This window comes from Lipophrys pholis (assembly GCF_963383615.2).
Source record: "Lipophrys pholis genome assembly, chromosome: 3".
Taxonomy (NCBI): Eukaryota; Metazoa; Chordata; class Actinopteri; order Blenniiformes; family Blenniidae; genus Lipophrys; species Lipophrys pholis.
The window spans coordinates 33,384,476-33,399,390 of NC_137627.1; the positions used below are offsets into that span (position 1 = coordinate 33,384,476).

At 40.8% G+C, this 14,915-nt stretch overlaps 2 protein-coding genes across 2 annotated transcripts; both read left to right on the forward strand.

The window, feature by feature from the left end:
• Positions 1–254: 254 nt before the first annotated feature.
• Positions 255–11,217, forward strand: tmprss5 (transmembrane serine protease 5; the record flags this gene model as incomplete). Its single annotated transcript, XM_080460227.1, has 13 exons — positions 255–293; positions 480–618; positions 1,004–1,084; positions 3,263–3,376; positions 3,749–3,890; positions 4,116–4,229; positions 4,323–4,366; positions 4,878–5,040; positions 5,170–5,354; positions 8,023–8,121; positions 8,213–8,355; positions 8,536–8,688; positions 11,197–11,217. The coding sequence occupies 13 exons, from the start codon at positions 255–257 to the stop codon at positions 11,215–11,217; spliced, it is 1,437 nt and encodes a 478-aa protein (XP_080316353.1).
• Positions 11,218–11,744: 527 nt separating this feature from the next.
• Positions 11,745–14,654, forward strand: pih1d2 (PIH1 domain containing 2). Its single transcript, XM_080460441.1, has 5 exons — positions 11,745–12,120; positions 13,279–13,405; positions 13,479–13,718; positions 13,846–14,114; positions 14,250–14,654. The coding sequence occupies exons 1-5, from the start codon at positions 11,941–11,943 to the stop codon at positions 14,382–14,384; spliced, it is 951 nt and encodes a 316-aa protein (XP_080316567.1). The 5' UTR covers positions 11,745–11,940; the 3' UTR covers positions 14,385–14,654.
• The last annotated feature ends 261 nt before the right edge of the window (positions 14,655–14,915 follow it).

The window sequence follows — 14,915 nt, forward strand, 5'->3', positions numbered from 1 at the left end:
TAATGCCAAGACTGTATCCATGAGAGAGAGGAAGCTTTATCATAATTACTTTCAATACTCTCAATATGTTGCTTATAAAAACAGCTGCTCCTTCGAGGGTAATCTCAACAAACACTGACGGGCCCTGCACACAAACACACACCAGAGTAATAAAATACTTCTGACGCCTCAAACTGAAAGATTTAGTCTGAAATCTAGATGTGTTGTATGAGATAGAAAACAGACTCCTGGTATGTCTGTCATGGAGGTGCGACATGGCGCCGTCCCACCTGTGCGTTCCAACAGTTGGACGGGTCAGATGCGGCTCAGTGCAGAAGATCACAGAGCTTCTAATTAACGCTGACAGATCGTGACAGGCGGACCGTTATTGATGAGCAGGTGGCCGCCACATAGTTTTAATGTCACATGTAAGGCAAACTTGCCGAAACCTAATTGAGTGGGAAGCGAAGGCTGACGTGGCGGCTGTGTTTTTCTTGCAGAGTCTTGATGGAGACACCTTATCGGTGATTGAAAACCCGGCCGCTGTCCCTCACTCCTTCCACGCAGAGCGAACAGCGGGAGCTGCGGGGACCAAGGGAGTCCAGGGTTTGTTTAAAGGCTTTCACTCCAGCTCTCATGGTAAGCGGAGAGGGATCGACCCCTCCAGTCCCTCCAGTTCTCATCGGTCGTCACACCAGAGCTTCGCTGGTAGCAAAGGCCTCTTGCTGTTTCCACGCACTGCTTTAAAAATATAGATCACACCCAATGAAGACTTTGTACTGAATCAAAGCCTGTGCAGCGCCGCGGCGGGAGAAAAAGCTGTGCTTCCTCTTAAAATGGCTCCATGTAGATTTGCTTTGCAGTTTTTGACTGTCATGTGTATGAAATTAAAGCCCATTAATTTCTCACTGTCTCTGTGCCGTGCGTCACACTGCTATATATGTCGCAGCTGACATTTGATGATTCTTCTCAGCTGAAATCGGGGATCAAGAGGCATTAATTTCAGTTCTAACTGTTGCTTCAGCTCACAGATTGGCGAGGCTGCTGGCAGCGGTGTGTGCAGTTGGACTCCTGGGAGGCTTGGTTGTAGGTGTCTGGTTTCTAGGTGAGTCACTGCGTCGGAGACAGAGCCGGTGAATGATAAAGCAGTCACCGCGAATGTGCATGAGGTGGAGATAAAAGCATTCAGGCGACTGTGCAGTCAAGACAACACTCATGGATTCAGCCTGTTTAACATCAGCATTCGCAATACAAAACAATTAGCAGTTATTGTCTTAATTAAAGAGGTGTCAAAAAGAATGCTTGCTACAGTTTTCTACAGCTGAACGTGTCGTCTCCTAATTGTCTTAAAGAAATATATTCAGTGGCTTGTTTGTGTAAGACATGGAGGGAAATTCTACTTTCAGGACCCGAAACCAATAAATGTTCAGCATTTTCTGATGAGTGAATTATTAAATGAATAGCTGGCAGCACACGAACCAATCAGTACTAACATTATGACGACCTGCCAGATACGGTGTAGGTGTCTTGTTTGCTGACTGCGACGCCCATTTCTATCAGAACATGTGCTAACGACACTGCACCAGTACGTGCGACAACGTCTCGTCTGTTATTCAACGAATATTGGCTGCGCGTGACTCTGTCACAAGTTTTCACTGCTTCACTTTGGACACTGACTACTGCAGAACATTGTTTTGGAAATACTCTGACCCAGTTGCCTAGTAATCACAGTTTGGTCCTTATCAAACTCACTCAATTATCGAACTCATTCAAATCCTTAAAACTTGATTGATTGATTGATTGATTGATTGATTGATTGATTGATTGATTGACTTATTGATTTATTGATTTATTGATTGATTGACTGATCAAGAAAATCCTTTTTTCCTGGCCAAGATGTTTGCAGCGCACATCTCATCCTCTCATAAAACCTGTAAAACTGATTTAACACAGTTAACAGTATACAATAGTTATGGTATCTTATCAAACTCAATCAAATCCTTATAAAGTATTTATTTATTTATTTATTTATTTATTTATTTATTTATTTATTTATTTAATAAACCTTGACCTAAAAAAATATAATCGTTTTACAAGGGTGACCTGGCCAAGAGGTCTACAGTGCACATCACATCCTCCGATTTAAAACATTTGAAACAGATTTAACACATTTGATAGTGTATAGAGTTAATATGATAAAATGCAGATTACTGCAGGCAACATTCAAAGATAAAATGTAGACTTATTTTAGCTTTATGCATCTAATACAGAGGGGTCAAACATTATTTTTCAGGGACTACATACAGTCAGAATTAATTCTTTGTTATGGCACAGAACATATGTGGTGAAAATGTCTATATGTACAACAGAAAATTACTGCAATATCAATATTATGGAAATTTTAATCACACCTTCTGGTCTAAAACAGTGAAATGTTCCAAAAAACTTTTCCTATAGCTGTTGCTTTATGTATGGTATGTTTTTTTTCTACAGCATGACTGTGAAGCGAGTTTGATAGAAAACTGGTATCTCACTTTTATGGCACCATCACCGATATCTCAGCTCGGGTCTCAGTGTTGTGTTGTGTTGTGTTGTGTTGTATTGTGTCCACTACTCTCAAGAAACTTCTTTAGAATCAATCTTTTTAATATGCTTGGTGATTTGGCCAGATTGGAGCCTCTTGCTGGTCAGTTCTAGCCTTAAGTTTTACTCCCCGTTATAATGTATAATGTATAATGTTCATGTGGTGCCAAATACATGTCATCCACCAACAGTTACTTCACGTGTCAGTGGTCTTAATGTTACGGCTGATCGGTGTTTATTTTTAAGAGGGTCTCTCAAACAGTTGAAATAAAATGATTGTGATACAAACTGCACCACTCAACATGTTTGTAGCATTTTCATGCAGCTTTTTAAAAAGATTTATTATTCCAGTCAAACACAAATGTCAAAATAAGATTTATCAACAGAAAATTGCAATCAGCTGAAACACTGGGAAATGTCATCACAAAGAGTTGAACTCTTAATGATTAATTAGTCCCACATTTGCCACAGTAGAAAGATGAAAAGTAACTGAGATGGACTATTTTAGTTTGGATTTTATGGACGTATGAATCGAATATTCATAGACATTGAAACATTAATAAATGGGATTGTTCTATGCTGTGCAAAACTTAATTGCTTGAGACTGTCTGTTCCAGGTATAAATCTGACATTCAGAAAACCTTTCCCGTCTCTGTCTAATTGGCTAATTCACAGATTTATCCAACGTCTCTTTATTTAGTCAAACTGCTGCTGAGGCCCTCCTCTTCTCAAAGCCCAGTGGGGCTTGGCGACACCAAGGAGACGACTTTCTGCAATGTGACAGAGGAGACCTCCATCTCTGACCCCAGAAAAGGTCTGTGTCTGCTCCTCCCGATCTGGCTTTCACTGTTTTATGAGTGAACTAACACAGTTTGTGCGAATATTGGACTGATTGTTATGCAATTCATGAGAAAGGGTCACAGTTCACCTCTGAAGTGTTTTTTTATTTTAGTTGAAGGGGAAGAACAATAAGATTAATATTCAGCAGCTGCTTCTTGTTGTGTACCGTTTACTCCTGAGAGATGCTCATTGACTGACATGAGAACATCAGGCATAATGATCTGTTTCTGTTGACGACATTACCATAGATACTTGTGTTCCTCCTAATCAGCTCCCACTCGCAGAAGAGGCTCGTTCATTACTGTTGACGGAGTGCTCGTCTCTGGAGGGATTTTCAATCAATCAGGTTCAGTGTTTTACAGGATCAGCCCTGAGAACTCCCTCCTGGAGATCCAGCTGGGGAAGCTGCCCACATGGCTGCCGGTGTGCTACGAGAGGTGGAACTCCTCACTGGGAACGCTGGTGTGCAGACAGCTGGGCTATCTGAGGTCGGTCTCCACTCCTGGCAGCGCTCCTAGGAATACCTGCACCTTAACACTTGATTGAGACCTGAGAGCACTCTCACTTACTAAAACTAACCTGCTTTGTCAAGCCTGACAGCTCGGCTTATTTATGATCAATTAATAGCTCATTTGCGATCTTGTTTCACACCTTATGAGTCTAAATTACAGTTATAGTCTCTCCAAATCAGGTTGCATCTGTTCTCTTACCAGACTGACCAAGCATAAAGGAGTAAATCTCACGGATATCGGGCCCAACTATACCGACGGCTTTGTACAAATCGCCTCAGACCAAAAGAGCAGTCTGGAAACTATGTGGCAGTACAGGTGAGGACGTCACGCTCATAATGACGCAGGGAAAACTGTGGCTACTAACGCATTAATCATGCCTCATTAGTTACCCAATTTATTTTCATTTAGGGGGAGCTGTATCACCGGGAAGGTTATCGCTTTGCAATGTTTTGGTGAGCACATTAAACTTAACTTTTAGTTTGACTTTGAGCCCTGTTAGAGCCCGATATGTAACAACGAGCCAAAATGTAACAACGACCCCAATTTATATAAAATACAATGTAATAAAACACGAAATATAATAACTGGTTGATAAAATAATAAAAATATTGAGCTCAAGTCCAAACTATAAATCATCGAGTCACTTTATGATGTAATATAATTTTTACACTATTAGTGGAAAAATAATTTGCCTGCCCTATAATGTAATATTTGACATTTTTAAGTTTTGGGCTCAGGGTCTTGTTACATTATCAACCAGTTGTTACATTTCAGGATTTATTGCATTATTTTTATAACAATTCGACTCGTTGTTACATATGGGGCTCGAACACGCCCCAACGTGGAGCCCTCGCATGATTCCCGAAGGAGGCTTGGTATGAGCAACTCGCTGAATGATGGCGTTTGCTGCGGTGCTTTGTGACCACTCTCCGACATGCTTGTGATGAATGGATCCCTGTGTAGAGTGCGGGACGCGAGCGAAGCTACCCCGGATCATCGGGGGAGTGGAGGCCACGCTGGGCAGGTGGCCCTGGCAGGTCAGCCTCTACTATAGCAACCGTCACACCTGCGGAGGCTCCATCATCACCAGTCAATGGGTAGTCACAGCTGCCCACTGTGTGCACAAGTAAGACTGCTGACCGCAAAAGGTCGGAGGTCACAGCCGGCCGTGGGGAATAACAAACAGTTATTAACAGCCGTAACAATTCCCTCTTATCAGCGTCCGACTCGTGTTATTCTTTCCCTCAAATGTCAGCTACAGGCTACCTCAGGTGTCCAGCTGGGTGGTCTACGCCGGCATCGTGACTCGCAGCTCCGCCAAAATGGCTCAGCAGACGGGACACGCCGTGGAGAAGATCATTTACAACAAGAACTACAACCACAGGAGCCACGACAGTGATATCGCCCTGATGAAGCTGCGGACGCCGCTCAGTTTCTCAGGTCTGTCTCTGCACACTTTGGAGAAGACATGTAAGTGGAGATAGGAACTCTGCAACACCACAGAACATATTACACATTTCAGGCTGATACTCTGCAGCAAAAGACCAATCATTTATCACTTAACTAAAAGTGCTTCAGCATTAGTATCTATTCAGCTGCTCCCTTTTACTGGGGTCGTCACAGCGAGTCATTACAACTTGCACTGTAGATTTGATTCGTTTTTTGGGGGCTGGAAGCTGGCACTTCCACAGCCGGGATTCCCTTCCACACTCAGCCACTTCAGGTCAATATTTGATGCAAAACACCACCAATGACACATAAATGCTTGGTTTTTTATCCAACAACTTAATAATAATAATAATAATAATAATAATAATAATAATAATAATAATAATAATAATAATAATAAACAATCTCAAACTGCTACAGGAAAAATTGAAAAGGTAACAGCTACAAATTTAAGGATTATTGGGTTCAAAAGACAATTAAGAGAATTAGTTGAGAACTGATTCTCATTTACAAAGACGATCTGGCCAAAAGGCAGCAGCAACAAAATCCCACCAGGAGAAATTCCTTCATCCAGGAGTTACACTCATCACAGACTCTTCTTTGAAATGGTGATTTAAGGCAGATAATGAGATGAAGGTAAGGATCGCAAAGATATTTGTTTTGTAAAATCATAGAAGCAGCAAACTGGAATGTAAAAAACCAAAGGAGGAGCAGTCTACTGGAGTGATCATAATGACGGAGTTACTGGAGCGTATGTTGTTGAAAACTGGCAGCAATGCAACAGCCTGCAGGAACGAGTGATGACCACTTGACAGATGAATACAGATTTCAGAGAAATGTTTCTACTGATACAAGAGGATCAGCTTTATGCCTAAATCACACAGGAGTTTTAGATATTTGTGCAATTATGACAAACAATCCTTCTCAGAAGCAAAATTAGATTATCTATTTTAAATGAAGGGAGTAAGAAGTACAGGCTGATACATCTGAATTAAACGCCATAAAATGATTGTATACATTTTTATACATTATATAAAGCACCAGTGATTTTTTTTTTTTTTTTTTTTTTTCAAATGTATATATTTAAATTGTTTCTGTAAATGATTAGGTAAGGAACTGAGTGCCAGACATTATGAACTCTTTATCACTAAAATGTGTGTGAATTGAGCTGTAGAAACAATTGAATTTGTCAAGACTTTCAATAAATACATGTCATTACATTAATTAAAATACGTTACTCATACAGTGAAAGTTACTGAAATTTTACACACATAATCTCCCCATTTGTTGTGAAAAATGTGCCTAACCCTCTTAAAAGCTTACCATTGAATTATCAAAACTCTTTATTATTTAAACAAAATACACAAAGGATTACTGTATAGTTTTATGGTGTAGGTTTGAGAAAGTTAGTCACTTGCAGTAATTTTCAGTTTACTGATGTTCAATCACAGTTTTTCATATTGTTAACATAAATGAGTTAGATATAAGATGCTTTGCTAAAACTGAGGTGCTAAGCACTGTTGTGTTTATGCAATTCTAAGAAATACAAAAAAATAAAAGAAACTTCCCAAGTCCAGTTTATTCCCATATTTGAGGAAAAACACTAATATATTAGTAATAATATTACTATGAGTTCAGTTGACTGATAAAGGGTTAAAAGCGACAAATATATGGAGAAAAGTCTTTAGAGTGTTGTTGACTGTAAAGAAGTGAAAGTAAAGAATATAAATATAAATTAAAAGTGTTATAAAAAAAATAAAGTGTTGCACCAGGAAAACCAGAACCAGGTCCCACAGAATCCTCAAGGATCCAGTTGTCTTTTTCTCTTTCTCTTATTGTCGTTCTTTAACTTTACTTGCACACTCCAAGGATAACTCCATTTCTTTTCAGCATACAGGAGTTTGATGTGACAAACAAACCTCTTCAAACCTTGAGCACAGAAAAACACTTGTCAATTCCCCATCTCTGTAAATAACTCTGTTCAGCCCACACTGACAGCCGTATCGTTCTCTTTAGTGTAAAGAAAGAACAACATCTGTTGGTGAGGTAGGTGAATTAACTTAAGTCCATGAAGAATAAAAAAGCCTTCATAACGTATACAAGCCAAGAGTAATAATGTGCAACATAGAAAATCCATATATGATCTCCGAGAAATTTTCTCTTGGGACTTTTTAAAGTAAAAAAACAAAAAAGAAACCAACGAGATTTATATTAATATTTGTAGATTGATTGTAGAATATATCTGCAAAACAGAATATTATAAGTATTCTCGTTTCTTCTGTTCAGACAAGTAGGCTTTTTTGCAACATACCTTTTTTTACATGTTTCAACAGCGTTCTCCTGTCTGTGTCAGAAATGTCATCCCATCATGGTGGAAGACGTCACGTGTCTTTATATTGGATGACATTTCTGACAAATACAGTAGAACGCTGTCGAAACACGAGTTTCTTCTCAGATATGAAGAGAACCAGTAAGTCCAACGCTTACTACATGTAGAATAAGTATGAATGAATACATTTCTATTAAATAAGTCAGCTTGAGCGATGAAGAGGAAACCGAAACACCAACGGCAGAAAAAACTGAATGAAAGTGAGAATTCTACCCAGACTGTCACGCTGTCAGTATCAGGAGTAAGAATTCATGTTTTTCTTCTCACTAGATACAATCAGGCCCATCTGCCTGCCTCAGTATGACTATGATCTTCCGGGAGGCACACAGTGCTGGATTTCAGGGTGGGGATACACTCAGCCTGATGGAGGTAAGATACTAATGCAGCTCCTCTCCAAATGGAAGAAGGTGGCCGGGGGCTGTAGGGGCATTGATTCCAAAAAGTCTGGTTCCTCTCCCAGTTCACTCACCCGACACCCTCAAAGAGGCACCAGTTCCAATAATAAGCACAAAGAAGTGTAACAGCTCGTGCATGTACAACGGCGAGATCACGCCACGCATGCTCTGCGCCGGATACACGGAGGGGAAAGTGGACGCTTGTCAGGTAGGAGGCGCTTCCTGCTGGCCTGCTGGGAGCCTTCCACCAGATTCATCCTCTCGTGTGTGACTGGGTTACAGCTGCAGCCATCAGTGTGTGTGTGTGTGTGTGTGTGTGTGTGTGTGTGTGTGTGTGTGTGTGTGTGTGTGTGTGTGTGTGTGTGTGTGTGTGTGTGTGTGTGCTCAGGGAGACAGCGGGGGCCCTCTGGTGTGCCAGGATGAGAACGTGTGGCGTCTCGTCGGGGTCGTCAGCTGGGGGACGGGCTGCGCCGAGCCCAACCACCCGGGCGTTTACACCAAAGTGGCTGAATTTCTGGGCTGGATCTACGAGATGATCGAGGTAAAAGAAAATGAAAAAGAAAGAAAAAAAAGACTTTTACAAAGTTATGAGCTCAAAGTATATTATTACGTCATGCTCTCTGTGGCATTAAATCAGCTCCACCTGAAGCTTGTGAAACAATTCTGACATACATTATTGGTCTTTCGCATGATTACAGTTTAATTTGGCACAATTTGTTGATAATGTTTCCCTTCATATAACTTTGTGAATGTGGAGCATTTATCTCTAATGAAGCGTTGTTGCTGCTTTCACTGAACTAAAAAGATTACAACAACTTCTGATGCCGCAGCAGCGAGTCCTGATTAATTTCTGCCATTATTGTGATTTTAGTATCAGCAAAAGGAAGGAAGTGGAAACCGCACAGTGGGGAATGATGAAAGTATTCAGTGATTGCTAATAATGATTTCTTTCTCTCTTTCTCTTTCTCTTTCTCTCTCTCTCTCTCTCTCTCTCTCTCTCTCTCTCTCTCTCTGCAGAATTACTGAGGTGTGCTCACGAAACACAGCGATGCCACTGATGTAATCATGTGTAATACAGGGAAATATACTTCATATTTTTACTTTATATGTTTGTTGTGTGCTGTACACCTGAAGACAGAGTGGGAATCACAGAAAGAATATCCACGTTGTATTTTTCATCTAATAAATATAAATTATGGCTCTTAACAAGACTATGCTGTGTGTGTGGTTATTGAGCTGCAACCCTGTATTAATTTTTAAATTTCATTGACACAGTGGCACTTATAACAACAGCAACATCACAGTGTAAGTGCACGGATCTAAATTCATGAGGAATTCAACAATAGTCTAAATAATTAAATTCGATACAGTTTTATTTGTATAGTCATCTCAAGGCGCTTGATAAAATGAAAGTGGAAAATTCCCACATGAAAAGAGAGAGTGGAAATGTGCCTCGGCTGGATGCGGTTAGGGACTAGTGAACAAAAGAAACAAACAAAAACAACAGAGAAAACCAGCACTGAGGACGTTCAATTGCATGAATAACGCTTGCAGCTAAGTGGTCTAGTATTTATTGGTGTCTTGATAAACCATGTTTGACTGGAAGGTGAAAAACTAAAGTGGATTGTGCATCTCAGTGTATTCAGAGGAAAACTGTTTAAATTCATGCTGTGCGATTTCTGTCTAAACCTGCACACATTTGCAAATTTTAGACTTATTTCCATGCAACAAAACATCATAAGCACTTCCATGCAGTCTGGAGTAATCCATCTTATTCCACACATACTATGAGTTTACGTCAAGGGGCCGGTTTTGTACTTTCATATCAAGTTAAACCAAACAACTCATCTACAGCTTTTCTTTCAACATCACCTCCAGGGTGAGTTTCCTTCACACATCAAACATACAAGCAGGTCAGTATTGGCAGCAGGAAAAGTAGTCTGTCGTCTACATTTTATTTTCCTTTGGGACTTTCCTTTTCAGTATTTATTTCTGAGAACCTTTCAGAGGACTTGGGGCATCACTGGGGGTGAGGCGGGAGGTTTGGTTTTTTTCAACATTAATTTGATGGTTCCTTAAAGTCATTCGTAAATACTTGGAGACCTTTCCTAAATTATATTGACTCTCCGACATCTTTGTCTGACGCTAATGACTGAGCCCCTATCCCTTTTTATATATATATATATTTTTTTTTAATTTTTCATTATTATTATTATTATTAATCTATTTTATTATATTTATTCATTTATTTATTTCTCCTTTTTGTGTATTTTTTATATTTGGTATTATCGATATGCCCTTGACTGTTGTGCACTGATAACTGCTCTCCGGGGGAACAAATATATACAAAATGTGGTTCTCTGTGTTGCACCCTATTTTTTATTGTCACCTGTGAAACTGTTTCCATTAAGGAGAAAATTTGGGCGGAGAGGATCCCGAATTTTTTCCAAGTACTTTGGACATTGTTAGGAAACTACAAACTGAAAAAACTGCTAAGATCGGTCGATGAAGGCAATACTGTCTGGAAATCGTCTGGATGGACTGATGGACTGAAGCTCGCTCCCAAAAAGTGTCAAGTTATTAAGACATTTCTCCCTTTTGAGGGATCTTCACACTTCTCCTGACTCAGGGAAAGCGTGGAATTCTTGGAAAGTGTTGTGGATGATAATGGTATAGCAACTGATCCCGGCAAAGTGAGAGCGATCGCTTCTATGACAGAACGTGACCTTATGATGGAGGATGGTGTTCCACACTCCCAGAAACGGATCAAGACATTCTGAGGCATGGTCATATATTGTCAGCAGTTCATACACGACTGTTCCCTCATAGCTAAAACCCTGTTCACATTGACTGCTGCTTCCAAAGGGAAGATGGGAAACATGTGAGGTGCTGCTGTGTTCAGAAAGCTGCCTGCTAGTGACTGGAAGGAGGAAGATCGTAACTCATTCCAACAGTTGAAGACTGTTGGAATCCGCTGTGCACGATGGGAAGAGAGGCTCTACCTCCGTGTGAGCGGACGCTGACTGTGCCCCTTTTTGCTGACTTACAGAGAAATAAATGTATATCCTGACCCCCGTGTGGCTTTAACTCTGCCTGATTCAAACCATCTTAAGTCTGCTGCAACTACACAATAAAATTTTAAATGAATTTGCTTTATTCGTATGTAAATGTTGACGGCTTTGGTAAACCAGTACTTAGAGGCTAAAGAGCTGCACGTTTGCACAGGAGATCCCTCTTGGGATCATTCATATAGAAAAAAATAACTTAATTAAATAAGAAATTCTTTACATTAATGGATGTGGATGGCGTCTAAGATCCCTGAAGAGGATGAAGAGGGAACCTGAACCTGCAACAATTGAGACTCTACCAACTGAGCAGCCCTAGTTATAGAAAATAACATTAAATATAAAACTATGTTATCCTCTATTTGGCCTTCAATTTAGTCTTTTTTGTGAATCACTTTGTGAAAGGTATTTTCCCCAATAAATGTTAGTTCAATTTAAGTTTAATGGGGCTGATCAGAGCAGCTGCAGTTCTGCTTCTGTCCACCAGGTGGCCTGTGTGAGCCCATTTGAGCTCGTTTCCATGGCAACGTATATACAAACGGGAGTTGCTGGCTTGCTTAGCAGCAGTCTGCGGGATATTGATCCACATTTCTTTATTACTTTGGGTGTTTTTCAATAGTCACACCCCATTCTGATGCTGCAAAGACGTTTCTTTCGCCCTGTTGCACAAACGTTGGTGTTTCTCTCCGTTTTCCCGCCACAACACGTGAGCAGCAGGTAACCTGAAGATGTCTGCAGGCGGTTCAGAGGAGATCTGGCAGCAGGTCAGTCAGTTCTGGTCCATGCTGGATGATCTGTCTGAAAGTGACCCTGCAACCTACCGCAGACTGATCGAGAAGCAGATGAAGCGAGGAGCTGAGTACCGAGCAGCTCCGGAGCGCCGCTGGAGTCTGAGCACTGAAGTCCTGGTGAGCAGATTATTAACAGCTAACTAATTCACTTGACCTTAAAAAACAGCTCCAGGACAACATTCCCCTACCAGACAGACAGCATCGTGTTGACGGTGGACTAACAAACTGAAATAATGAACATTATTTCCTGCAGGTACAAACGCTCAGGTGATCCTAATGAACTGGGTGACCTTTGACCTTTTGAGGGAGTTTAAACTTCCTGACTTTTCTGTTAGGAAAAACATCTGAAATGATTTTATTAATGTCAAATAATGTTTGTTTTTATTTAGAATTTTGCGGCTCTTTTAGTGTTTAGGCAGCTCAGTGGTTCGCATCCTCGCCTCACAAGAGAAAATCCTCGGTTTGAGTCCCGGGTGTGGAGCCTTCCTGTGCAGTTTGCATGCTCTTCCTGTGCTTTTCTCTGAGAAACATGGATTCTTCCCTCCCTCAAGACGTGTACATTTGTAGATAATTGGTGACTCCCCTCTGCAGATGGAAGGATTTAAGTACTTCCTGTTTGTTGGGCATCTTTACACGTCTTAGCTATGTTGAACAATCACTCTAAACAGGCGCTTATCAAAACCATTTAACACACTGTGAACAGAATCCAGTAGAACTACTTTAGAAATCTGCAACTGCTAATAAACTAAAAGAAATTCCACACCGCCAATGAAGCCTTTTCAGTGACGAGTAACAGAGATGATTGTGTATTAGTTATATAAAGAGGATGAGAGTTGTACTTACTCCCCTGTACCTCTTTGGTCTTTTTAATTTCAGAGCTGTATAATCTATAATGCAGTGAGGATAAAATGAAAGCAAAATGTTTGTAAATGCATATTTCCCTATCGAGTTAAAATTACTGACGTAAGCTTTAGAAATACGCTGGAAATAATTTGTCACAGTTGCTCTTTTGAAAAATAACAAGACTAAAAGTGCTTTCTGTCTCTGACTAATAAATAATCCACCGAATGTTTACTTTTGAAAACTGGAACCTGCAAAAGGCACTTACTTTGATAAGAACTACCACTATCTTTGTTTGCAAGAACAATGAAGAAAAGACGATTCAGCAAATCATTTCAGTGCTGATCTCCAATACATGAAACAAGTTTTTAGTAAATTGCTGATATTGTGATACTTTTGAAAAAATCTTTTAATGAGCACTTCTGTCCTTAACAGGAGCCAAAGAAAGGCTTGTTGTACCTCAACGTATGCAGCTGGAAAAGTGTGCCTGCTCCTCAAGATCCCAGCAGTCCTTTGCCTATTTGCGCAGGGAAACTGGAAACAGGGACAAGTGAAGGTCAAGGTGTGTTATCCCCTCTGTGTCTTTGTCAAGTAAAATAAACAAAAAAATCCTCCTAATTTCTTTCTCTCTTCAGGCGAGCATGCTGTTTTGGACGTGGCTTTAAATCCAGCAGTGCTGCAGGACTGTGAAGGAGACACTGTGAAGCTTAAGCAGGTGTTTAGACTGGCGCTGAGCTTTGCCCAGCAGCATCGGGGGATGAAATTATCCCAACAGTACACTGTCCTCAAGTTTTGTCCTAAAAGTAGTCCGGATGAGCTGAACCACCGGCTCGGGTTCCTGAAGTGGTCCAACACGTCCAAACAACCTGACACAGGTAGAGAAATCTCTCTTTTACCCTTATTCACTGCTACAGGTCGCATCGAAGCCATCTACCCTCTGCAGGGTGGTTTACCCTTCACCTCCTGCTGGCTTCTAATAATCCACGTTCTTTCTTTTTGCAGGTGGCCAGACGCCAGCGGCCCTCCTGCAGCAGATGTCCGCTCTGCTATCAGAGGAACGGGACTCGACGGCTCATATTATCTGTGAACCCACAGAGTGCATAAAGAAGGATTTGATCCAGGTCATCTCCGCCTCCTCCGTGGAGCCTCAGAAGCCAGAGTGCCAACTGGAGGTGAAGGCGGATGCAGCAGGAGTCCCTCGCAGCGTGGAGCTTAGCGTGGCGCTACCGAAGGTCTGCTCCATGTCAGAGTGCCAGCTGAGTATATCTAAGGTCCGTGGTTGCACACACACGAACACATATAATGAACCACTTTCAAATCGAGTGCCTGTTCGTGCAAGGCAGGATGTCATAAAAAATACAAAATTGGCCAGTGGTAGGTCTCACAGCGGTTTTCTTTCCTGACAGGACGATGTCTTATTGGATGTGGAAGATGTTTACCATTTGCTCCTGGAATTTCCCCAATCTGTAAATGAAGACACGGCGTCCGCCATCTTCAATAAGACGAAACGCAAGCTGGTGTTGAAAGTGGATATTTTGTGATTATTTGTCTTTGTGGAGAAACAATGAAATAATCAAAAGTGACAATCCATGTTAAGCAGAGTCAAAAGGCTTTAAGAGCAAATTACACTATGGAGGGATCCATCAACTCCAGCTAACTAGACAACAAACAGCAAACTCATCGATTTCCAATAGCAAAATGGTTTGTTTTTTTAAAGAAATGTATAACAGTGTCCCTTTGTGGTGCGTGGGCTGATCTGCTGCAGTAAATTTCAAACTTAACCCAAAATAAATAAAGCAATAATTGACTTTAATGACAAAGTGTGGATTTCTATGAATGTGTGGGCGTCTGAGCGGAGGTGTATAATGGTTAGGAGCTGCTACATCTGTAGGGAGCTACTGTTGCATGCACAGGAAATAATTGACGGCCAAAGGATCCATGCAATAATTTATGTTTATTAAAACATCAAAATTGATGCAGAACAACAACATCACTATTTGGCAATTGTGAACATGTGAAAAAAATGTTGGTAAACACTTTAATTTGAGGTTTGCACACGATGTACGGCAGCT